We start from the raw sequence: 27484 nt of genomic DNA on the forward strand, positions 1-27484 counted from the left end.
GTTGTGGAGGGAGGTTAGGGTTCAGAAGTTACCTACTGAGCATAATATTCACTGTCTGAGGAGTGGGTCACCTGAAGTCCAATCCCCACCACTACATAATATATCCATGGAACAAACATTGACTTGTACCCCCAAATCTAAAATAAAATGAAAATGACTACTATTTATTAGTCCACAATTTAGTGGGTCAAAAAATTGGGGCCATACTCTCTACTGGGTGTTTTTTCTGATTTTGTCCTGGACTCAGTTATGTGTGTCTATAGCCAGCTCGTATATCTGTGGATTGGCTGGCTGCTGGCTGTGTTTTCCTAAGTGACCTCTTAACCTCCAGCAGGCTAGCACAGGCTCAGTCACAGGGTGGCTTCAGGGTTCCAAGCACAGCAAAAAAACAAGCATTTCCACACCTCTAATTGCATATTTGCTATCATCTTGTTGGCTAAAGCAAGTCACAGGTCAGCCAGATTCAAGGAGATGGAGAAATAGGCTCTAGCCCTTACCAAGAAGAGCTGCAAACCCACACTGAAGATATCACGGATACTGAGAGAGGAAGACTTTTCTGTCTTTTGTCCATTAGGGCTGATGCAATAAGTCATGACCCAGGAATAAAAAACCACACAGTTGTGTTCTGACTTGTGTCCTATTGGAAGTGAAGCTGGAAAGCACGAGGTGATAAAGCAAGTCCTGATGGAATTACCAAAGGAATCCAAGGCTTGGACAAGCCAGAGTGTGGGAAAATTAGTGGTGAAATAACTAGTCACAGATAAATATTTAGCGCCAAAGTGATCAACTGATTCTAACCAGCAGTGGCTTCCCGATTCCCACTGATCAGTGCATATTACTTTTTGGGTATTATAGGTGTCTCATGATTCACCAAGTAAATTGGTGGGAGAGATCTGAAATATATGAATAATATTGTGCTTTTGGTTCATACCTGCCCTGCGAGGATTCCAAGTGGCCTCTTCCCACACAGGTCAAAGAGATTGTGGCACAGCACACAAAGGAGTGGTCAGAAATGATCAACACCCACAGTGCAGAGGAGCAAGAAATCCGCGATCTGCACCTCAGTCAGCAATGCGAACTGCTGAGAAAGCTACTGATCAACGCGCACGAGCAGCAGACCCAGCAGCTGAAGCTGTCCCATGACAGGTGGGAGAGTCGGCATCTCCAGAGTCAGTGCCTCATTTTTTTAAAAAGTTGATTGTGTGTGTGTGTGTGTCTGTGTCTGTATGTACGCGCGCACATGCATGTAAACTTAGGTAATAATTGAAATCTACTTGATATATAATATTGAGTGCTTATGTCTTATCATGTGGCTGATGGGAGCAACATGAGCACTAAGAAATGCCCTCTGCTACAAGAGGGCTTACATGTGTTTGGCGAGATCGTAAGTGCACCCACATGAAAAGTTAAGTCAAATTACAACTAGCATATGACATGCACTAAAAAATGTCAGACACTAAAGGCATCCAGCCCAGAGAAGCTCTGCCCTTCCTGGGCATGGAGGCTTTGTAGAACTGGCCTTTGGAAAATGATCTGAGGTCTCTTAGGAAGAGAAGACATACAGGGCTCTGAAGACCAACCAGTGGAGCACCTGAGTTACTCAGTTCTAATCACTCAGTAGCTACATATGGAGACAACCTCCCCTTCCCTTCCTACATGATTAGGACTTCTGTGAATTTCAGAAAGGCTGGTCCGCTCCAGAAACAGCCAAGTATCCATTTCTTTTGACCTGTCCCAATTTATCAAAGTGAAACTTGCACAAAAGCTGGGCTCAGTGGTTCAGCCTGTAATCCTGAGCCTTTGGGAGGCTGAGGTGAGTGGATTGCCTGAGCCTGTGGGTTCGAGACCTGCCTGGACAGGCGAGACCTCATCTCTACAATAAATCAAAAAAATTAGCCGGATTTGGTAGTACGCGCCTATAGTTCCAGCTACTCGGAAGGCTGAGGCGGAAGGATCGCCGGAGCCCAGCAAGTCAGGCTGCGGTGGCCGAGAGCGGCCACTGCACTCCAGTCCGGGCAACAGAGTGAGACTCCAATTCAAAAAAAAAAAAAAGAAAAGAAATACTGCAAATGAGGAGTCGGACTTTTCCCCGGGCAGAACAGTCTTGATGTCTTTTACATCTTTTCATCACAGCTTGGTTGCAGCTCGCTTCCTCCTCCCTGCTTAGTGCCTACTGTATGCCACCTACATTGATACACCAAAGAGTAGAAAATAGAAGCCTTATGCAAAGAAAGCAAGAAAGAAAGCAAACAGACACATGTTTTAAGGGTCAACTGCATACATCATCTGGTTGCATGCCCAAATTCCCTGCGTTACTTTGGAGTCATAGATCTTGCCATGTGAAAAGTATTTTTGCCAATAGTTTCTGATTCTCATTTGAGGCAACCAAGTGAGGTATACACCACGCTACATTTTCTGTGGGATGATGTCCTACATACCATGCATTTTAAAGTATTCTCCTTAGTTCTATAGGATTATAAATTATCTTTTCTTTCTCCCCCCTTGGAAATACTCTTGGTTCAGTATGCAGAAAGGTTTGTTCATCATTCTGCCTTTATTTATTTATTTATTTATTTATTATTATTATTTTTTTTGAATTGGAGTCTCACTCTGTCGCCCAGACTGGAGTGCAGTGGCCGCTCCCGGCCACCGCAGCCTCTACCTCCTGGGCTCCGGCGATCCTTCTGCCTCAGCCTTCCGAGTAACCGGAATTACAGGCGCACGCTACCACGCCCGGCTAATTTTTTGATTTTATTGTAGAGATGAGGTCTCGCCTGCCCAGGTGAGTATCGAATCCGCGGGCTCAGGCTCAGGACTCACCTCAGCCTCCCAAAGGCGCAGGATTACAGGCTGAGCCACAGAGCCCAGCTCATTCTGCCTTTATAATAGCATATTTTAGGTGTCTACCCTATTCAAAGATATGTCACAGACCAAGACACTTTTCTGATCTTCTCTTATGTAGTTGAATAAATAAGAAAAATATTATCTCATAACAGTAGACATTATCTGTAAGGGAAAAACAAAGTAAACAAACTCTTGCATTGCTTAGAAAGTCATTTGAAGAGACCATAATCCAGTTACTAATTTACCTTAGAAATAAATCCACAACAGGACTATTTTTCAAAGCAACAGCAGTTTGTTTAAACTTTCACTCAAGCACCTGGTGGTTATGTTTCTTTTTTATCATCACAAACTCTTGTTCTTGGTGAGAAGTCTTTGTTTTTTTAACACTTGTAAGCAATATATGTTATTGGTCAGTGTTTATTGAATGAATTAATGGAAGAATAAATGAATACAGAAATGGCCCATTTATTAACAAGTTATGGAAAAATGTGAGAATGATTTCAGGTATACAGTTTCTGTGTATATTTCTGCTGTTGTGACTGTGAGGTAGCTGACCAAAGAACTATCCACTTCAGCGGTATCTACCCCTTTGATACAGAGCAAACGATAGTGCTCACATACCCTGATGCCCTGGTTGCTGGTCTTCCAGGCAGTACTTTAAGGAGATTCCATAGGTTACTGAAAAAATTCTTCATTAATCATATTCATTTTAGTATTTTAAATGCTAAGTCTTTAACATATACAAGAATAAAGATCTGAGCATTTGTTGCACATACACATGCATTTGCATACACAGTCATAGTCACCTGTAAACATACTTTTTCCTGTTCCCTGTGCTGACTTGAAATCATTTAGTTCCCTTTATTTTTACAGCTGTCAGAAACAGCAAGGCCCCCTTGTGAGGGTTGGAGCACTTTCTGTCTCTCTTTCAACCCATTTTGTCCCCCCAAATGAAGCAATACTGGAAACTCTTGTATTTTATGGGCAGAAATACTGTCTCTTTTTCATAGGCCATCACTGATAGTTGCTATAATACCAGATTTTAGATATGTACCCATATTCAAGATACTTCACAGAATAAGGCATTTTTCCAATCTTCTTAGAGTTAAATAAAGAAGAAAAATGTTAGCTTACAAAGGTAGGCATTGCATGTAAGAAATAAGAAACAAAGTAAACTACTTTTTTTTTTTTTTTGAGTTGAAGTCTAACTCTGTCACTCAGGCTGGAGTGCAGTGGCATGCTCACGGCTACCATAGCCTCGACCTGCTGCTGGGCTCAGGTGATCCTTCCAGCTCAGCCTTCCAAGTAGCTGGAACTACAGGCATGTGCTATCACACCTGGCTAATTTTTTGATTTATTGTAGAGATGAGGTCTCACCAAGTTGCCCAGTCTGGTCTCAAACCCCTGGGCTCAGGCAATCCTCTTGCCTTGGTCTCCCAAAGTGCTGGAATTACAGGCTAGAGCCATCACACCTGGCCTAAACGAATTCTTGCATTGCTTAGGAAGATGAAGATGAAGATGAAGATGAAGACCATAACCTAGTTACATAACTAGTTACCTTGTAACTAGTAGCCTAGTGGGCCACTTAGGGTCCAGCAAGCCCTCAGGGATTAACATATGCATAACGGGGTTCCTTCCCTCCTCTTCCCAAAATACAGAATGACTCAGTGAGCTCAATCATGAAGGGAAAAAAAAAGTGAGCCTAGTTCTATTGTTACACATGGAATTGCTGGGTTTTTTCCTATATTTTTTTTTTTTATTTACAGCTAATATATGTAACATGAATTTTACCACTGTAACCATTAAGTGTATGACATGGAGGATATTCACATTGTTGTGTGCCCATCACCACCACCACCTCCTGAACTTTTTTATCTTCCCCAAGTGAGTTTCTGTACCCATTTAAGAACTAACTCTCCATTCCCCTCCTCCGTTTGTTTGTTTGTTTGTTTTTAATACATAGGGAAAGCAAGGAAATGAGAGCACACCAAGCTAAGATTTCTATGGAAAATAGCAAAGCCATCAGCCAAGATAAATCTATCAAGAATAAAGCAGAACGAGAAAGGTAAGTCTGAGAGTGCCCACTGCGAGAATATTGTGTTGACCTGAAGACATAGCTCAACAACGTCCATGTGTATAAACATACACACATATCTAAGATAGGAAAGCATTGTGGATTTTGACTAAGAATTCTGCTGTTGTATCTGCTATGAAGACTTGTTACTATTGCTGCAAAGTTTTCTGGTTGTTTACTGGCACCAGTAAAGTTAATTTCCATTCAGATCTGTGTGCTTATTTATAAACAAATTGTATAAAATATGTCATAATAATCAACATAATTCCAAAACATCCTTTCTACATTCTCTTGAGTCATCTGCAAACATCTCACCTGCTTAGGTGTAACCCATTTTGGATGGTTCTAGCAGCAGCATTTAAGAGGGCAGTCTTCCCTTGACTGACTTTCAGTGCTCCTTGACACAGGATCATCTTAAAAACCTCCACTCAGTTTGTCTAGTTGTCCCTGTGTTGGGTGAATTTTTTAGAAAAAGATAACAAGAAAAGAATTGAGGTGATTGTGATTTACTGGAAGGGATCTTTGAAGAAGGAGAGTGGGGGAAGCAGGAGAAGCCAGGACAGGGGCTGAGCAAGGATGTGGTCTCAACTAGAGTCCCTGTTGCCTGATCCCAAGCTTTAGAGTATAAATTGCACCACGGATTTGTTCCTCTTTGAGGCAAGGGTGTCTGACTTTTGCATTTCTGTATTAGTCAGTGATTGGTTGCCTGGGATTGAGGGTAAGGATTGTGTGGCTAATAGAGCCACAGCTAGTAAAGGGGCTCTAAAGAGACGTCAGTAACCATATTAGCTAAGAGAGGGCATTGACAGCACTTGATTTCCAGTGAAGACCCATGCTAGCCATCAACCATCTCTGGGAGCCTCTGAGAATCCAAATGTCATCACCTCCAAGGCCAAGAGCCTGTGTTGGCACACCAGGAGTTAGGGTACCAGGGTTATTTCTCTTGGAGAAACAATACCTAGTTAGAAGGTGACCCTATGGCTGAAGTTCATCTCCCACAGAAAGACAGTGTTTTATACCCCACCAAATATAGAGCAAAGTGAAGATTAGTTCTTGGGGTTAAAACAGGAACATGAAGTTTAGAACTTCAGGGCATTCATATCTCCATTAACCACAGGCTGAGTTGTTAGAGGCTTTGCAGCTGCAAAAGAGAACGCCCGCATTCCCACTGCCCTGCTGCTTGGCCTTTTGTGGGTGATCCCCGGATACCTGGTGTTTCCTCCTTGTTTTGAGCATGTCCTACTACCTTGATGTCGTTGATGTTCGAAATACATTTCAGTTATTTAAGAATAATAAGTAATGCTAAAATAGAAATGTGACAAAATATAAAGCATCAGACAATCCAGTGCATTTTTTTGTGCTGAAACTTTGTTTAAATTCTGTTAAAAATAACTTTAGATATTGTTATAACACTTCTATTCTTGGATCAAAAAAGACATTTTAATAGAAATTATGCAATATTTATAATGGAACGAAAATGCACACACCATTTATCAATGTGTAGAAGGTAGCTAAAGTGATATTTGGAGTAAAAATTATAGCCTATATGCTTATTTTTTAAAGATGTGAAAATTAATGAGCTAAATACTCCAATAAAGTTTAAAAAGCAAAGTGAACCCAAAGACCTCAGATGGTAAGAAATAATACATGAAAAAGCAGAAAGTATTTAAATAGAAAACAATAATCAATCCTGCCACCACTGGGTTATAGAACTACATAGTAGTTTTGACCTGGAAAAGGAACTACTTTTTCAACACGTTGGCCAAGACAGTTCCCGATCAGTGTGCAGTGTTATTTGTGTCTCACACTAAGAAGACTAAGGAGATTATTAATCATTTTAATCAATGCTTATTTAAATCATTAAATTGTAGTATCTCTCTGGATCCTGCTTGTTTTTAAAAAGTGCCATTCTCTGGATGTTATTCTCAGATAAGGAACTTTGTTTAAGAGTCTTATATTCATGGAAATGACACCGTTGTCAGCTCAAAACCATCAAATACTTTAGTATGATAAAACCTCATTAATTTGAACTGTTTTAGACTGTCCAAAGTGAAATACAGCATTCAGCATGATAAATGAGCTCATTATTAAATAGCTTTTTATCATTTTTTTCACATGTGTTGCAAAGTGGGTTTTGGCTCAATTGAGGTCAAATTGTCTCATCAATTCAGAGTTACTGCTAACTTAATTAGCAAGGCTTTTAAAATGTATTTTCCTTACTTTGACTTAGTGTATATGTTTTTTATAATTTTGTGTGCAGTGGTAGGTGATTCCAAAACATCTACAATAGCTGTTTTTAGTAGAAAAATGGTTTATATATGCCAAATGGCTAATCACTTTGAAAGTCCACACACTAAATGTATATTTGTGTGTGTGTTCACTTTATCAAACTACTAAGAAACAGAATGTAAAGTCTATCATAGCACTAAGAAAGACATACAGAAACTGAAAAACACTTCCATTCTTTAATCAAATAAGACATTTTAATAGAAATTACACAATTTATAACTGAACGACAGTGTACACACTATTTACCAATGTGTAGTAACTAAAGTGATATTTGGAGTGAAAATTAGAGCGTAGATATATATTTTTTGAAGATGTGAAAATTAATGAGCTAAACATTCCAGTAAAGAAAGCATAAAGTTTAAAAAACAGAATGAACCCAAAGATCTCAGATGGAAATAAATGGTAAATTAAAAAGCAGAAAGTATTAAGATAGAAAACAAAAAACAATATATAATATCCACAAAAACACAAACTTACTATTTAAAAAGAATAATAAAATCAGTGAACATCCAGCAAGACTGATCAAGAAGAAAGAGAGAACAAATTAATATCAAGAATAAAAAAGAGAAATCACTACAGAGGCAAATATTTTTAAAAAGTAATTATTCTATAAATAAAAGTACCAATGAATTTGAAAACTTAGATGGAATGAAGAATTACCTTGAAAAATATAAACATCAAAAACTGACTGAAAATGGAAAAAACCTGAAGACTTGAAACTATCATAGAAGTTAACTAGTTATAGTTCTGTTCCATCTTGAACAATACTCTACCTCACCAGACATCAGGACAATGCAAGTTAAAACAAGAGCAATGACATCTCACAAAAGCAACCGACTGATCAAAATGTCAAAGTCTAATAGAACCAACAATGGGCAAAGGTATAGAGAAAGCGTAATACCCATACACTACAGGTAGAAATACAAATTCGTCCCGATTTGCAAATTTTATACCCCACCACCTGGCAAATCTAGGTATATATGCCCTACAGCAGTGATCCCCAACCTTTTTTGTCATCAAGGACTGGTTTTGTGGAAGACAGTTTTCCCATGGACCAGGAACAGGGGGTGATGGTTTCTGGATGATTCGAACACATTACATTTATTGTACTTTATTTATATTATCATTACATTGTAAAATTTATAATGAAATAATTATACAACTCACCATCATGCAGAAACAGTGGGAGCCCTGAGCTTGTTTTCCTGCACCTAGACAGTGCCATCGGGTGATGATGGGAGGCAGTGTCACCTGAAGCGTGTTGCTTACATCCAGTCTACTCCGTAATCTTGTTTTGCTTGCTGTCACTGCAGAGAACCCTGCTCCACAAAGATAGGATGTTGGAAATGGAAGCAGACTTTTCAGTGCTGATCTGACAGGAGACAGCTCAGGTGGTAATGCGAGTGATGGGGAAAGATTGTAAATACAGTTGAAGCTTCGCTTGCTTGCTGGCTGCTTACCTCCTGCTGTGCGGCCTGGTTCCTAACAGGCCACAGATTGGCACCATACCATGGTCTGAGGGTTGGGGATCCCTGCCCTACAGAAACCTTTGCCTTTATGCACAAGAAGACATACACCACACTTTCTTCATTAATTTATTTATTCGACAGACATTTATTGTGCCAAGTATTGCAGAGTCCTATGCACCAGATAGCCTGCTACTGTTAACGGCAACATGAAAATATCGTAGTCTGTTCATAAATGGAAAATTCCATAAAGCAGATAAAAGTAATGAAATTGTTTGAAACATAGAAATGTCTCTAAAACATTATACTAAGTGATAAGTTACAGAAAGAGACCCAGAATATGATGCCATTTGGGTAAATTTAGAAAATACACAAAATAATACCAGCAGCATCAGCATCACCAGGGAGCTTATTAGAAAATAAAACACAAACTTTAAAACTAAAAATATTCAGAAAAGAAATGTGGTTCTCCCACCCCAGACCCACTGAATCAAATTTTCTGGGGGTGGGCCCAGAAGTCTGTGGTTTTAATAACATCTCCAGGTGATGTGCATGCCCAGCAAGATTTGAGAAGCACTTATATTACACATGGACATATCTATATGTAATGAGTACTATTCAAATGTGGATGAGAAGGTCCATACCAAATTCAGAACAGTGTTTCCTACTGGAGAGAGGAAGGGAGGAAATGGAATCAGGAAGAGTAGAAAGGGAGTTTTGATTATATCTGTAACACTTTATTGCTTTTAAAAATATGAGGTAAACATGGCAAAACATTAATATTGGTTAATGTGAGTAATTAAAAACACTGAATTTTAAAATATTCTTCTCTGGACGTTATATGTTTGAAAATGCTGCAGTAAAATTTAGAAAAAAGAAGCAATAATATGCTTCAGATAATTTAATGGAATATAACTCTTTCTTGCTTAATGTAATATTAATTCCATTCAAAGTCATGCCAATCTTTATTTGTACCCATTACTTTTAGGCGAGTCAGGGAGTTAAACAGCAGCAACACTAAAAAGTTTCTGGAAGAAAGAAAGAGAGTAAGTATTTTATATTTTCTTGTTATGTTTTCTTTTAAAAACTATAAACAATAAGTCATGCTTAGATACCAGACTTATAGCTGATTTGCTTAATTTGACTTTTCTGTACATTAAACATTCCAGCCTCTCCTCTCTGCTTCCTGAAAGCTAAAGTAATCTTCCCTAAAATCTTTAAGGTAATGAATTGGCACCATTTTATACCCAAAAAAAGGAAGCCAAGTTTAGTCATGCATAAGTATGCTATTATGTTCTAAGGTCATAGCAAAAAAGATATTTCCAATAAGAATTATGAACTTAAACTTTCCCAGTTTTCAGATTATCTTCTTTAAAAAATTATTATCCCTGTCATTTAAATTATAAACCTACAAATTATCTCTCATCCTAAGTTTTACGGTTACAATGCAAAATTTGTCAGATTTTTTTTTTTTTGCTTTTTGCAGCTTGCAATGAAACAATCCAAAGAAATGGATCAGTTGAAAAAAGTCCAGCTTGAACATCTAGAATTCCTAGAGAAACAGAATGAGCAGGTATTTTACCTAAAATACATAAAAGACGTAGGCAGTAGCCAGTTTCAGAATGCATATGCCATGGCCTACAGTGACCCTTCTGCAAAGCCAGTGACCTGAGTGGTGTAATTGGATAGAAGAAGTTTCTACCCAGTACTGTATTTTCTCTATTTTTATTCCAAAAGAAAAGAAAGTACCTTATTTTGGGAATGAGAGAGGACTGTGGCTTTCCCAAAGAATAAGAATAAAGTATTCATTTGAATATATTATGGGGATTCTAAGAATGACATTACTAAAAGTGAGAGGACGAAAAATAGAGATTCCAAATTATTTCTCTGTTTTCATTTAGAGTTTTATAATTTGCAACCTATAGGCAAGTGATATTATGTTTAAAAGCAAATGAGAGAAATCACCTATTTTCAAAATCCATCTAAAAATGAAGTTTAAATGCCTTCCTAGGTCTTACAACTCATGTTTCTCAGCAAGGCAAACATTACGTAAAGAAATGCAGTCAAATGAAGAGCTATCCAAATGCCAGCTGCTGAGTGAGGCTTTTAGGCAAATACCAACACAAAGATAAAGGTAATTTTACCTAGGGCACAGTACAGGTGACCTACAGCCCGTGTGCCTTCCACAGTGTCCTTCCAACTCGATGGAAATCCCTCTAGCTTATATGGTAACGTGACCCTCAGTAACAGTTTAAAACATTACCTTTGAGAAAGTCAAACACAACCATAAAATCTTTTTTGTATTGCAATTGGGTAACAAGTGAATCAACTTCCAGTTTCGTATTCTTTGCTTTTTGGTGCACAGAAGTTTTATTCATCAACATACTTCTGAGTTACGTTTTACATTTCCTTTACAGCTAAATGCTGCTTTTCATGAGAAAGTCCACTGATTTGCAAGGGGGACAATACATGCTTATTGTCCCATAGGCCCTATTCATTTGACCAACTCATAGCCACATTATATTCTGGTACAAGTTACCTGGCTTATGCTTGGACCCCTTAAAGCACTTCTCAAAAAGTGCTCCAGAGGGGAAAAGGGGACTGTGAACTAGGACAAAGCCACCATTTCAAAGCTTTAGAATCCACTGCAGTGATTCAGCCTTGGGTAGGGATAAAGATGTCTTAGGAAAGGTTTTCTAAAAATCCTCCTTAGAAGAAGGGCATAATGAAAGGTAAGGCAGAGTTATGTGTTAGTTAACTAAATTAAGACACTACTTAGAAATTATTGTGTTGCTTAGCAACAAGTTTGACTAAAGAATGTAAATGTGCTCAAAATTAGTCATCACTACAATAGTGGTGTATATCAGAGCTAGAGAATACAGTTATCTCACATTTCTAGTTTCAGAGCCAAAGTACATAATTAAAAGATCACTTTGAGCTTTTATCCTAATACATGGCTAATTTAAACTACACCAGGCTTCTTGCATTAAAATACTGGATTAGTGATGGCTGTAGTGACTGGATCATATTGGGAAGATGCTGACTTTTGTTCCACAAATTCATATAATGCCTTTTAATGTCTACCACCCACACTGATACTTTGAGTCACAGAAGCTTAGGAAAGCAGAGAACATGAAAAGGCTTGAGACTCCATCAAGATTTAATGAGATTCAAGCAAAAAGAAATTCAAGATTTCATATAAATGCTTCTGGTAAATGTAGAATTTGGACTTGGATTTCTGCATCAAGCTTTGCTTTGCAAATAGGGCCAGTTTAATGGCAGTTCAATCCCAGATCTTTCTAGTGGATATTTTTTGGAATGTAAAGGTTAGAAAGCTCTCAGTTCACAGTTACTCTGTATGATACAATGCTGTCGTAGACACAGTACAAAAGGTAGAGTGACTCCATTTCTTCCCTCATAGAAGGCAAGGTCTGGAACTACATAGTAGAGCTTCCCTTCATAACCAAGTAGCCATTTCATCAGCAGAAACAGTTCCCTGTCTCCAGACAGTTCCAGACTTCTAAAGCAATCTTCCAAAACATTGTTAAACCCCAAAACTTTTTTTTCCTTCTATTTCTCAACCAAAGATAAATTTAAGCATTCTCATATAATATTGCTCTTAAAGTTTTTTACTGTTTGTCCCAAATCCTTCCTTCCAAAGCAAGGCATGGAATGGATTTTACTTCAATAATTAGATGCGTGTTGAGAGCACTGGCCGGACCAACTCAAGTGTGAATATATTTTGATCCCAATTCTGGTTCCTAACGTCCTGTGTCCTTTGCAAGCCTCTTTATGGCCTACTTTGCCAATTATTCACTGAAAACTCTAAAGGTTGGAGATGTTTTTCCTACTTAAGTTTTTCTGTAGACCTCCCAGCTAAGCAGTATATCATTCGTCTTGACATATACCATTTCAAACATTAACAACTCCATTACTGTCACACCAAGTCTTAAAATTATTTTTGTCATCAATCCCATCATTTAATAAAAAGAGGTAAAAGGTTTTGCTCAAAGGCCGGGTTTTCCACTTACTACCACAGAAGAAAGGCACAGTCTGGGGCTGACAGGCATTGATCGTTCATTTTGTGCTTTTTTTTCTGTTGAGATCAGCAAGGGAAAGTTTGTCACCAATGGGTGTGTACATGTTTTATCCTTAGCTTTTTTGCTTTTCTGTATATGGTTTTGCATTCATTTCTCAAATTCACTTCAATATTCATTTATTTTCTTTGTTTTGTATGTATGACTCAATTTTGACATTACTATTTTTGTACAAACAGCTTTTGAAATCCTGTCATGCAGTGTCCCAAACGCAAGGTAGGACTGAAACTCTGATAAGCAAGACATTGCTTCCTTCTCAACTACGTCCGTATTTTCGGTGCAGTCTCCATTTATGATTCGCATCTGGTCAGAGTTAATTAATACTTAAGGGTCTGGATTTAAAAGCTTGGCTATTTCATGCTTGGATTTCTGATGTAACATTCAAACCAAAATCTTTAGAGAACTATTTCTGAGGGTGCTCTAGCCAGCATTTCCTGGTGCATATCTGGGAAACAGGTCATGGTAATGAAGATACACCCAGGCATCCAGAGCAGTGACATAGAGTTGTCATAAGGAGCGATTGCAGTTAAGAATGGTCATAAAGTCAGATCATTCACAAATGTTAATATGACTCCAGTTAATTTTTAAAGCACCCACTAAAAATTTGATGGTGGTTCTTAATGACAGGGAGTTATGATCTGCATGCAGAAATGTTGCACAGTGACTCTTGTTATGCTCTCTGCTAAGTTCAGTCTTCCAGGGGCCCAAATCACCCCTCATAAGTCAGCTGACTATATAATTTATTGTCCATTCCAGAATAGTTTTGAGAGTGAAAGTAAGTAATATTCATAAAATCCAGGTGACAGACATAAATGGGAATGAATGGTCACCCAACTAATTTAAACATTTAGCTCTTGGAATAGCCTTTTAATGTCATATGATTCTTCCTTCTAAACTGCTCAATATTGTCTTTAAATGCTGAAGAGGGAGAAACACAGAGAATATCTTAATACTATTTAATGAATATGCAGGTATTAAATTTCTAGTGTTGATAATGTTTCACTGTCATCTCTTATGAATACTATTTGTGTCATAGTTTCATGTTTGTATATTTTTCTTCATTTCTTCATTTCTCTAGTAGAGTATTATTAACTTCAGACATAGAAAATATCTGGATAGAGGGAAACAGCCATCACAGATTTGTACAGAAAGATACAATTTTTTGGTGTTATTCTATCCATCCTCACCAAGATGAAATTAAAGTCAAAATATAAAAATTAAAAATAATTGTATGGTCCATGGGTTAAACTAATTTTGTCACAGGACTTCACTTGGGAAATGCTTCTAGTATGATCTACAGGGTTGACCAAACCCTCCCACCGACCTTCTATATAATTGTAATTCCTAAGCAGACATAAATAGTATACCATGAGAACACTTCAGAATCTTTCTCTGATTTATATCTTCAAATATCTGTGTTTGCATTCCTAAATATATTTTATTTCAAAGTGGTGTGTCACTTAAAAAGAATGGAATGATTCTTCCTTCCTTCCGTCAAAGATGCATGTGTTGGGTTGGGCAAAAACTTCCAGACTATCAGCTGAAAAGTAAAAGTTGAAGTGAACTATTCAATGTTTCCCTGTGTTCCAAGCAATCATTTGTCACCAGACCCATGGGACCCCTTTCCTCCTCTGGAAACAACTAGGTATCTTAGTGACCTTCTTAATTCACGAGATTGAATTCACTGTGGCTTACTTCCTGGTCGTCTGTAAGAAAATTAGTTATCCCAGAGATAGCCCACAGGGATAAAAGTTTAGACAATAGGATTCCTAGAACCCTGCATTTTCCTGTAACATTCTATTTACAGGACATTCTGACCAAACCAGTATAATATGCTCTGAACTTCTCTACCAATTAGATTCTTAGAGAATTACATTTAATTAAATTTCAGACTATTTGGAGAATGAGTTATACATAAGAAATGCTTATTCTAAAAGTGATAAGATTATCTACACACAGTCAAAGCAATATATTATTCTGTAGATACTAAATCAAACAGTTTGATGTGGCATCATCTAAATATCAAGTAACTGGCTTAATGTCTTTTTGAGTGGTTTTCCTGGCACTATGTAGACCAGTCCTTGTTAAACTTTAATGTGTGTAAACATTTCCTGGTGATCTTGTTAAAATGCAGATTCTGGTTCAGTGGGGCTTGGTTCAACTCCAAGATTCTGCATTTCTAAGAAGTCCCCAGGCAATACTGATGTTGCTGGTCCATGGACCATACTTTGAGTAGCAAGGATGTAGTAACAGCATCAGATTTATGGGAGGAGGGAGGCCAGGGTGGTTAAGTGCCTTCAGGAAAGGATTTCAACATGTAAGGCTGTGTTTCTGATGTTTTAGGCGAAGGAGATGCAGCAGATGGTGAAGTTGGAAGCCGAGATGGACCGCAGACCAGCAACAATAGTATGAAACTCCAAAATGCAAACTGAAGCAACAAAACCACAAAGTATTGAAAGATCACTCCCAGACCTCTGAACACAAACTCCATGGATGGAAGCTGTTTTATTTTGTATTTCCTTTATGTGTAAACAAGACGATACCTGAAACCACAGGCTTGGAATGACTTACATGCGTCTGTTTAACAGTTTGAGTATTGAGTTACCTTGGCCAACCAAAAGTAGCTACAAATTCACAAACATTTGCTATATTCCTGTAAGGCAGAGTTTAACCATTGATAACACAACTTAAACATGTTTGCTATAAAATACCATCACAAGTAAATGAGCTTGGTGTTAACAACTCTGCTTTGTGATGCATTGAGACATGTTTGAGCTGCAGCAAAAAAACAAAAACAAAACAGTGCATCAGCAATTTCATAGCAAGTGCATGCACTAGGAAAAAAAAATCTCTGTCTACAAATTTATTAGCAGAGTGGTGGTCTGCTAGACAAATAATTCTGCAAAATTTTTTAACATCTAAGTTACCTCATCAGTAAGTGCCATGTCTCCACCATGCTATAAGAAGCTAATTTCCTGTAAAAGTTGTGGAAATTATTAGAAAAATAGAACAGTGTACGTGTGCCAAAACTCATCAGTACTCAAAGGGGAACCCTGTTAGGCACGTTTAAGAAAGTTTACATCTGACATTGCTTTATAGGAATTGCTTCTGCAGATTCCAGATACTATAATTCACTCTTACACCCTAAAGATTGTGAAGTGGTTATTGGCAAACGTTTGTAAATGTGACTATGTATAAAGTATTTATACTCCTTAATTCACACTGTTTTAGAGCAGAATCATCTAAGTATTGCCACATGACAAGATTAGTAAACAGGAACACTAGAACTACGTTTGCATGATACACAAGCACCAATTAAGACTAATCCATACAGTCACAGTTAACCTAATGCCAAATAAATACTGGTTAAATAAATGTATGGCACAGAATATAATTTGACTATCAAGACTTTTAGCATAATGAAAAAAGTCTATATATATGTGTATATGAATTACGTGGGCATTCTTGATACAAGTTCTAGTTTGAAAAAAATACATAACTAATTTAATTTTACACAAAAATATTTATGCAGATTTTCAGAATTTCATATCAGGAAATGACCTTTTTATGTCTGTTAAATATCAAAACAATTTGCTACAGTGTTAATCTGCATGGTCTTTAAGCCTGCTGTAGTTGAGTTGCAGACAGTGCATGAGAAGTATTCCGCTGGGAATTGAGCCATGCCACCAAAGCCAAGAGGAGCTCATGGAAACCCGGTAGTCTAGAACTAATCAGATTACTGATTTTAGGCCACAGCACCAACTGAATTGTATATGCTTGTACAAATTGATTCTGTGTGTTCCTCTGAACAAAGCAGAGAAAATGATACCATCAATATTGAAATTAAACCTTCCAACTTCTCTAATAAAAAATTAAAACACATGTAATACTTGTCAGAATATTTGCTCCCAAGAAGCTTTCTAGTAAATTTTTTGCTTTTTTCTCTTTCTTTCCATCTTTCTTTTTTTATGTTTTTTGTTTTGTTTTGTTTTGAGTTGGGGGACTTATTTTATTGTCTAAACTGAAGGGCAGTGGCATCTCACAGCTCACCGCAGCCTCAAGCTCCTGGTCTCAAGTGATCCTCCCTTCTCAGCCTCCTGAATAACTGGGACTATAAGCACAAACCACTATGCCCAGTTAGTTTTTTTTGTGTTGTTTTTGTAGAGATGAGGTCTTGCTATGTTGCCTAGGCTAGTCTTGATCCCTGGCCTCATGCAATCCTCCTGTCTCCCAACGTGCTGGGATTACAGGCATAAGCCAATGTGCCTGGCGCCTTTTTTATATAAATCATCTCATTATTATTTTCAAAGGGAATTTGTTCATGCTCCCTAACATGTTTTCCCCCAGATGACACAAAACATGCAGATTGTAGCTGACTTCCAGATGTAACATACTTGTTTAACTTTTCCTCATGTTTATTATTTAAACTAGAGTCTGTAAAATATTTCTGGTTCCTAGTTTCCTAATCTGTAAAACAGTGGAGTTAAAGGCTACATATCTTTTAGCACTAACATCTCATTTAAAAAATTTGGTTCAGAGCATATCATGACATTCAGATTGCCAATCTTCAAAGATTCTGAATGACTCAGCAAATCAAATGGCTTCTTCCAAGAGCTCAACTCAGCTCACCTTTCTGTAACACTTGACTGACTTCACTTGCCTCTTCCTGTCTCCGCTTTTGAGAGCTACCACTGGTTTTCCCATTTTTCTGATCATTTCTTCTCTGACTTTTCCTCCTTCTCTACCACCATAAATATTTATATTTTCCAGTGTTCTATCTTGAACCAGTTTCTCTTTAACCCAGATTACTTTTAGTATTGGAGACATCTTACCATTATTCTATTTAGTAGGATTAGAATCTATCCACAGCTCAAATGTGCAATCAAAAGATGTGTTTTACTCGCTATATTGTAAGTTCATACTGCACTCAAATCCTACATTTCCACTTAATATGAAAAAATATTAAATGAATTGCCAATGAAAGTAATTCAGTCTCTTCCAATTTACACACACACACACACACACACACACACACACACAGCTGTATTTCAGAGACATCTTCAATTACTTTAGAGTTCACTTCCCTGTTGGAGGGTCCTCCCCCATTCCAGAGGTCCTCCTATTTCTTTCCCCATATGGCATCTGGGTGTGAAGGGAAGCTCCTCTGTCCACATGCAGTTGGGAAGAGAGAGCATCTGGTCCCCCACTGTCAGTCAAGTCCTAACTGCCCTCTGCTGCAGCTTTTCTACCCCAGTGTTCCAAGGTCCCTGCACAGCCAAGTCCTCATCCTGGGCTCAGTTTATTCCTGCATTCTTCTAGGATATGCGGAACTTCTGGATCTTTTCAGGCTGTGGAGGAACCGAAGGGGCTAGATCTGGTTCATCGGGTGTTTTGATGAAAACACCTCCTTTGATCATTTATCAACTACTAGCACTATGTTGTCCCAATAACACAGAAGTTTTTTTATTCTTATTTTAAAGATTGCGATACAATTCAGGATTAGGAATACAACTGGTCATTGTACAGGTAAAGTTTGGGCCTCCCTTTGGTACCCACATTACCTGGCTTGAGATCAGGTACCCTCATTGTTGTTATGTACCCTTCCACTCCTGGAAGTTTCTGGCTACTGCCAATCCCTTTCTTATAGTATTAGGGTAAATGTTCAGGGTCCACTTATGAGTGAGAACGTGCGATACTTATTTCTTTGTTCCTGTGGTAGATCACTGAATATGATAGACTCTAAATTCATCCAAGTTACTGTGAAGTCCATAATTCTGTCCTTCTTTATGGCTACATAATATTCCACTGTGTATATGTATAAAGGCTTCTAAATCCAGGATGCTTGACATTTCCAGAAACTATGCCCAAGAAGTGGGCCCTGACACATATTAGTTTCTACTACATATCCCACCCTCAGAAATTTTTGTACCAATTTGGAAGCCAGGACTCTTGAGTCTCAATTGGTTTTCCTTTTTTTCAATCCAGAAAACATATTCAACTGCCTGTTCCTGACTGATGGAGTACCCGTAGAGTGCTCTTCATCTCCTTCCCTAAGTAGATTGTTCTTCCCCTTTTGGAAGGATAAAAGGATTCATGGAAAGGAAGTCAGATGCCAGGATGGAGAAGTACATCAGGAAGTGCCAGCTTTAATCAAATCTAAGGCATCATTGATTATAACATGCACCATTGTTTTATATACCACAGAATGAAAACACGCTGCAAATGAAACTATGGCACACCATTCAGTGATTAAGACACATCTCAATTCCAGAGATGTTAAAATATGAAAATATTTGCATCTTGGAATCCATGAAATATGTAGTAATCCAAAAATAGTACACATGTTCCACAACCCCAAGCCTTAAAGGGAAGAGGAGATTTTTAAAGATAGGGTACATGGGACCTATTTGACAAGAAAAGCTAAACTGAGGAACCATTCTGCCACTGGGTTTAAAATTTAGCAATGAGCTTCATGGAAAGCAATTCAAAAAGGAAAATAAATCTATCTTCTCGCCGTCTTTATTCATAGGATCTTCTTTCTATATGCTTTCCCTTGGATATTTCATTAAATCACATGCCTTTAATTTCTAATTATCTGCATATAATTCTCAAATTAGTAATTTCAGCCTTGGCCTTTCTTTCCCTATGCTCTGGTTCTTCCTCTCAGATTGTTAAGAGGTAAACAAATGGCCCATATTCACATTGTATATAATTAATAAAAAACACAGATCCTTTCTCTGTCTGTCCTTACCACTTATTTTAATAATACATGACCAGTGCTAAGTCTTGGGACAATCTTGTTCTACTTCATCTCTTTTTCTTCCGCACCCAATAGGTTGATAAAATCAAAATAAAATCAATCTTCGAAGTTTCCCTTTCCTTCCTTGTAAATTCTCTCATCCTTATTACCCAGAATTTTAAACTTTCTATTCAGTTTCTTTGTCCCTAGAAGCCCTTTTACACACAGATTAACTTTCCCCAATGACAGATCTAATCATATTACCATTCAGCTTATAAATGCAGAGTTCCCATCCACTACCTATAGTATAGTGTTGAAATTAGTGATAACAGCATTTGGTTTCTATTCCTAACCTACTTGCTCACCTGGTCAATCTGAATTTTTCACATTCTCTGTCCACATGCATACGCCACACATCTTTTTTAGCTACATTCCATAATGGCATTCTATCAGTCCTTAAAAAGCACCCTCCAAAAATGCCATATCCAAAAAACTCTCTTATTCTCCCAAGCAAGAAATAGTATGCCCCTCTTAATTTTTCTATTTATACTTTCAAAGCTACTGAAGCCTAAGACATTTCCACCAATCCAGACAATTTCTTCTCAGGTGTTGTTCATTTGCTTTTCAAAGAACAGGTAGTCAATAACCATCCAATGACTAAATGCTTTTCTGTAGGGTAAAATGAAGGATTTGCCAATACCTGTGTGGCCTCTTAGGCAGGAACTATCTTTGAAAACCTAACAGAAAGGATAAAACAAATGTTTTTACTATGTGTCTTCTCAATTCCAAAAAACAACTTTTCTCAATTCTTCTCACTAGCCATCTTTTGAAGCAGTACAACTATCACATCACAAAGGCCATCAGGGGGTTAACAGTGTGAACCCATCAGAATTAGGAGAGTATGGAGAGTGAGGAAGAAATACTCATATTATTTCATTGTTGAGATTATTTTAGGGGTGCCTCATTTCAGATCCCAAAGAACTTCTCCTTTATTGTCACTTGTATAAATCTAACACAGATCACACTTTTTTACAACTTTTCTTTGGTGCTTGGCATTCGCTGGAATCTCAAGCAAACACTTTAACAATTGCATCTTTAATGTCATAATAAATCTGGATAGAGCCTCTAGAATGAATATTTATGAGTCATCTTCTTTAATAATATTTGGCGAAAAGTGTTCTGCTCTATAGGTTAGAATAATGAAAAAATATTGAGGGAGCAGGGAGATAGTTAAAAATAGCAACATCATTTCTTTGGTGTTAAAAGAAAAAATAGGTGTCTGCACTTATCTTGATAAATGATACAATGCCTCTTTCATTCATCTTCTCTCCTGGCATTGCTTTCTGGGAAATTCAAGAAGGGGAAAACCCTTGAGCTGCTTCATCCTGGAATTTTTTTCTTTTTTTTTTTCACTTGCATGCCACCATGCCCAGCTGATTTTTAAAAATTTTTTTGTAGAGACAAAGCTTACTACGTTACCCTGGTAGGTCTCAAACTCCTGGCCTCAAATGATCCTCCTTTCTCAGCTTCCCAAAGTACTGGGATTACAGACATGAACCACTTCATTTGACCCACCTTGGAAATTTTTGAGTCTTCACCATAATAAAGTCTGGCAAAATTTTCCAAGGGAAGCCAATTTAATGTTGTGTACATAATCACTCACACCATGATTCAATAACTTTAGGGGAATCAGAATATTATCAAAAACAAAAAAGGAAGATGGCGAGAGAATGTGACCATTGGTCATTTCTGAACTTTGATATCATATACTGTGAATGAGGCAATATTAAACTGATAATCAAAATTCTTATTGTTTACTCCTTCCAAGCAATGTATGTAGTTAATCTTTTCAAAAGTCACACATAGCTTTTTGCACTTCTATCTTTTGTTTTTCTTTAGAAAAAAATTGATATTTCTGTCAGTTCACAGATAGTGAACTCTACAGTCTGAACTACTGTATTATGAATTCACTTATGCTGCCTTAACTAGCCATGTAAACAGTCATATTAGACATGTCTTCAGCTTTGCACTAACTTTATTTGTTCACTGACCAATTATTTATTACAGCCGCACTCTTATCCTCTATACTTTTCAACTTTTTTTCTAGTAATGCACCACTTTTTAACAATTATGCACAATTATAGCTTTAGGCCATGCTTATGTGGTAGTTAATGGCTTCAATTTTTGGATTGCGTTAATGGCCCCAATTTTTCATGCCTTCCTATATCCATGTCCTTTGGTATTACCCTCCTGCTTTGACTCTTTGCGTTTGACCATGTGATTTGTTTTGGGATACAGATTGAGCATCCTTAATCTGAAAATCTAAAATACAAAATGCTCCAAAATTCAAAACTTTTTGAGTGCCAACATGACACCACAAGTGGAAAATCCCACACATAAGCACTCATTTATTTCATGCACAAAATTATTTAAAATAGTGTATAAAATTACCTTCAGGCTATGTGTATGAAGTATATACAAAACTTAAATGCATTTTGTGTTTGAACTTGGGTCCCATCTCATTATATATATACAAATATTCTAAAATCCTTAAAAATCTGAAACATTTCTGTTCCCAAACATTTCAAGTAAGAGATATGCAACCTGTAGCAGCAAACTTGACATGGCAGAGGCACATATTTGTTTCTTCCCTTTAGATCTCTAACACCACCAAGGGAACAAATGAAACTTGGCCTGCTGGTGGCTGTGGGCCACTTTCAGAGAGTTGAGTCATCTCATCCATTTCACCAGCTGACAGTAGGTAGGTGAGCATGGAGCTGAGAGCAGCCAAGCCTTCCCCTACCCAATGGAGCCACCTAGCCAACATACATGCATGAGAAAAAGGATATTGATGTTGATTTGAGCCGTTGAGTTTCAGGACAGTTTGTTATGCAGCAATAAATAACTGATGAAACTGAACCCTGGACATAGGAAGATGATAAAACAGTGTCATCTCAGAGCCCCAGATAACTTTTAAAAAGTCGCTGAAATCACTGATAAGGATGGGACATGGTTTTCTCTTCCAGTGAGTGGTTGCAGTTGCTAAGCCTCATGTTTGATGTCTCTTGCATCTTGCTGTGCCCATGTCTCTTTTTGCTGATAACCACCGGGTCTGTTCTTCACTTCCTCTAACCCGGACTGCTGATGCTTTCAAGTAGCTTTGTCATCTGACAAACACCTTCTTTTACTCTCTAACCTCCCTCCCCTACCTTTTTCCTGTTTGCCTTAAAACCTTCTCTCCTTCCTTTGGGCTCATCAATCAAATTACATCTTGCCACAATCTTGCCTGCTAATGTTCATTAGTTCCTTTCAGATTTGTTTGTTTGTTTGTTTGTTTGTTTGAGTCATGAGTTCTAAATTGTCAGAAAAATAAAGACATTCAGATAAACAGGGAATTACTTCACCATATCACTTTGTCCAAGTGCATAAAATATAAGACAGAAATGTTTCAGTAGTCTAGACAGAAATATATGACGTTGAGAAGTTACACTGATTTTAAAGCAAAATTTTTAAAAGAAAAATACAGGGGTATACATTAGATATTAATAGGAGGAGAGGGAGGAATATTAAATAATTATGCTAACAATATATACTGAAATAAAATTCAACAAGTAAAAATATCTTCTAAGGCTTGGAAGTCTATTAAGCTAAATGTCTGTCTGTCCATGTATGTCCCAGAAATTCTACTTGAAAAAAAAAATGAGTATGTTTTCACCAAAAAACATGTTCTCCATTCACAGTAGTAAAAATCCTGAAGCAGTCGAATGCATATTCATGGAAGAATGGATCAACACATGGTATATTCACACAATGAAATACACCACCTTGTGCTCACCTTGTGGCTCCACATATGTGAAGATCAAGAAGAGACAATGCTAGTCTTGAAGGAGGAGGTCAGAGTAGCAGTTTCCTCTGAAGGAACCTTTTGGGATGAAAATGATCTATGGAAATGGTTCTCAAAATGTACACCAGGGACCCCCTTGTGGGCCACTCTGTCCAAAAGAGCCTGTCAAAGTGTCTATGAGATCCTCTTGTTTCTGAATCAATCTCTTGTGAGAGGCCAGATTTCTTGATATATTCTGTGAAAATGACATATCACAATAGAATGAATGAAGAAACAGAAACCAGGCTCAGATTATTTCTATGAAGCTATACATTAAAGAGATTGGCAACAGTGTTAAACAATGCCATTCTTCTCAACAATTTTTAGACAATATATTATTTTTTTTGTTAATTGTTTCATTTTATTTTTCCAGTAAGCTTTATTTTTAGTACATTAAATTATACTATTAAAGGCCTCAAAGTATCATATACATTTTGTTTAATGACATAGCAGAATATTATTCATAAACTTAGGGTTGTTTTTTTTATAATCAATACAAAGATCTGAGTATCACATGTTCTCACTTATATAGTGCATCTTGATCATCCAATATAATACCATAAGAAAATGACTGACAGTGGTGGGAAACTATTTTTCATAAAAATATTATTTAATACATTAGTTATATGTTTTGTTATTTTATTGAATTGATAAATGTTTTGAAATTTGTTTCAAATTTTAACATAGTAATGTTTACAGATATTCTTTAAGTAAAAGCTCTTTGAGTTTCTTGCAAAATGTTAAAAGTGTGAAGAAAACTTGACACCAAAGATTTTTGAGAACTGCTGGTCTATAGCTTGAGCTGGGTAGAGATTACATGGGTGTTTACACAAGTAAACATTAGTCAGGAAACACACTTAAGATTTGTGTACTCTATTCATGTACATATCCTGATTAAATCCATGTTTTAAAAATATAATACAGGAGTCAAGTGTGGTGGCTCACACCTATAATCCCAGCACTTTAGGAGGTAGAGGTGAGAGGACTGCCTGAGTCCAGGGGGTTGAGACCAGCCTGGGCAGCTTGATGAGACCTCATTTCCACAATGAATCAAAAAATTATATGGGTGTAGTTGTGTATGCCTGTGGTTCCAGCTACTTGGAAGGCTGAGAAAGAAGGATCATCTGAGCCCAGCAAGTCAAAGCTGCGGTGGCCATGAGCATGTCACTGCATCCCAGCCCAGGTGACAGAGTTGAAACTCATTCTCAAAAAATGAAAATAACAATATAAAATAGGAAAATAAATATGTTTATGGTATAAAGGAAATTGAGAAAAAATTAAAATACAATTTATTATGCAAAAACACTTATATACATTTGGAAGATTATTAGGAATTATGCCAAAGTAACAAAGCTTACCTCTGAAGTCTGTTGCTAAGTGGAAACCATCCAAGAGACATAATTATCTAGAAGAGTTTTGAGCAAAAAATTAAGCCAACAAGCTTTGCTCCTCTGTGAAGAGACTAGTTCACTCCTCTCATAGATAGAAAGAACTGGAAAGCTTGTACTAGGTAAGGGAGGCAGAGAGTTTGATGCAGAATAGATTATCTTTATTTTTCCCTTCCAGTTTTTTCCATGCCAACTCTCCAAGTTAGCAACAGAAACTTATTTGAACCAATACAAGAGGAGCTAAGAGAGAGACTCTGACAAGGGACAGGAAATGACATATCCAGGGAAAAGAGCAAAAAGATCCACTTAGTAAAGATGTCAGCTGCCTGACTAAAGAGAAAATGGAAGATCAATAATTTGGACATAAATACTCCCAAGAAGATGCTGCAAAAACGTGAAGTAACAGTCACCATGGTACAGCGGTTGAATCTGAGGCCACAAAGCAACACAGTAGGAGATCACAGCATAGAGCCCATTTATTCTCCAGTCTCCAAATTTCTCTTCTCTACGGAACCACACTGTGGCAGAGATCATCATATCTTGTACCTAAGAAAACCATGATCACAAAGGCACCTGACATTTTACAATTACAATTAATAAAGAGCATTACCAAAGACACAATATCACTTAATTGTCATGGCAACATATTAGTATAGGTTTTATCATTTCTGCTTTAAATGAGGGAATGATGGAATGAGTCCCTCAGTACAGCACTTAGCACAGTAAAGAACAAATAATCAACTCCCTGCTTTTAGTGCTCTTATAAATTAATTTATGGATACCACCGCAAGGAAAATGCAAAGGGGTCTTTTCCTTGCCCTAAAAGGATGCATTTGTTGTTGATACATTAGGAATTGTTATAACCCACATATTCCCAACACTAATTACATTTGGTTTAAATGATACCAATCAAAATGGAGTTCAACAGGATAACAAAATCTAAATAGAACTTTGCTTTTAAAGGCTAACCTAAGAGTCAGAAAAACAAAGCCCACTGGCCAAATCTAACCTGTCACGTGCTTTTGTATGGTCCATGAGCAAAGAAGAAGTTTACTCTTTTTTTTTTTTTTAAGAGATGGGGTCTCACTCTGTTGCCCAGGCTGGAGTGCAGTGGTGCAATCATGGTTCACTGCTGCCTCAAATTTATAGCCTCAAGCAATTTTCTGCCTCAGTCACCCGAGTAGCTGGGACAACAGGCATGTGCCCCCATGCTTGGCTAATTTTTAAACATTTTTTTAGGTATGGAATCTCAGTATGTGGTCCAGGATGAATTTTACATTTCTATGTAATTGAGGGGAAAGTTAAAAGAAAAATATCTTGTGACTCATAAAAATGCAATAAAATTCAAATTTCATTGTCCATAAATAAACTTGATTGGGGCACAGCCATACTCATCCACTTACATACGGCCTCTGGTTGCTTTCATGTGACAACAGCAGAATTAAAGGGTTGGTCTGCAGTATTTAAAATATTTACTTTCCAGCTCTTTGCAGGGTAAGTTTGCCAGCTCTCAATCTGGCCCACTTAGGCTGGCATAGAGAAGGAAGGGCTAGGGGGAAATGGTGGGAACTCAGCTCTCTAGCCTTTGGGGAGAAGAAGCAGTAAAGGGTCCCGTAATCCTCAAAGATGTAGGCGTTCTGAAGTCCAGGCCCTGGAAAGTAGCAGAACCTCAGATGGGAAGGCTGCCTAACTGCTTCCAAGGCTGGGCTTCTGCTGCTTTGCAAGACTTTATAGAATGGAGGGAGCTGCCAAGAGAGAAAGCTGCCTTGGACACAGACGTGGAATTCATATCCGTGCTGGCTTGGACAAGAGACAATGGTGGCAGTGACCTCTGAGACTGAGAGTGGGCGCCCCTGCCACTCACAAGCCCTGATGTTATTGTATGGTTCTGAGAAAAAGAAAATTAAATGATGCTGGATGTCTCAGCGTGTGTTCGCCAAAAAAGCAGAGCCTCAGACAAGAATTTAAGTGCAAGTACTTTGTTTGGATGGTGATCCCAGGAAACATAGTGGGGGGTTGAGGGTGGAGGTGAAACAATAAGGAAATCATTGTGGAGGGTCCTACTGCTGTGGGCCTTGGTTGCAATCCCACTGGGGACTCTGTGCAGGACAGTATAGGATGCACCTCAGAATTCTTCCACCAGGGGTGAAGACAAGGGATATTTATCCATTGACTTTCTCTTCTTATTGGGTGAGAGTTGCTCTTGAGGGTAGTAACCGCCCAGCACTCCCAGCATGCCCATTGTGAGCCAAGCAAGCTCCTGGGCCCAAATGAAGACCTCAAGGAGAGAGCCACAGGTTTTGGAGGCAGGAAGCCACAGGCATGAACAAGACGGTACTAAAGTTATGGAGCTGGCGGACCAGAGAATAAGAGTGAGTACACCAGGAGTATCTGTTGCACTGGGCTTTCCCTCAACTTTGGAAAGTCAGTAGCATTGAGGGAGGGCATTAAGTTAGATTTATTTTGCTTAGTGAAATAAATAAATGGCATTTCCAGCTGCTAGAGTGTGCCAGATATTTGTGTATGTGCCTTAACCCTCCTATTAGATAGTAGACTCGTCAATGTTGTACAGAAGGATAAGTCCTAAAGTTTACATAATGAATTCAATCAGGAAGACATGTTAAGAGTTTTTCACTCCCTCTTTTCTCTTCCAATGTCTATTCTCTGGTATGCGCATAAAAGAAATGAACCAATTCCTCAAAAA

General features: G+C 37.8%; 1 protein-coding gene across 4 annotated transcripts in view; it reads left to right on the top strand.

Annotated features, from left to right (window-relative positions):
- The window catches only part of PLCB4 (phospholipase C beta 4), a 165850-nt gene extending 149198 nt beyond the window's left edge, over positions 1-16652 (top strand). The window contains exons 32-37 of one of the 4 annotated variants that reach the window (XM_008058841.1): positions 971-1146; positions 4808-4909; positions 9662-9719; positions 10160-10246; positions 12950-12986; positions 15114-16652. In XM_008058841.1, the coding sequence (XP_008057032.1) occupies positions 971-1146; positions 4808-4909; positions 9662-9719; positions 10160-10246; positions 12950-12986; positions 15114-15202 (549 nt within the window). In that variant the 3' untranslated portion in view covers positions 15203-16652. The remainder of the gene's footprint in view (positions 1-970; positions 1147-4807; positions 4910-9661; positions 9720-10159; positions 10247-12949; positions 12987-15113) is intronic. The other 3 variants (XM_021712762.1, XM_008058842.1, XM_021712763.1) reach the window with 3 other exon arrangements.
- The last annotated feature ends 10832 nt before the right edge of the window (positions 16653-27484 follow it).

This window comes from Carlito syrichta, unplaced genomic scaffold (genome assembly GCF_000164805.1).
Source record: "Carlito syrichta isolate Samal-C Ts95f unplaced genomic scaffold, Tarsius_syrichta-2.0.1 Scaffold303642, whole genome shotgun sequence".
Taxonomy (NCBI): Eukaryota; Metazoa; Chordata; class Mammalia; order Primates; family Tarsiidae; genus Carlito; species Carlito syrichta.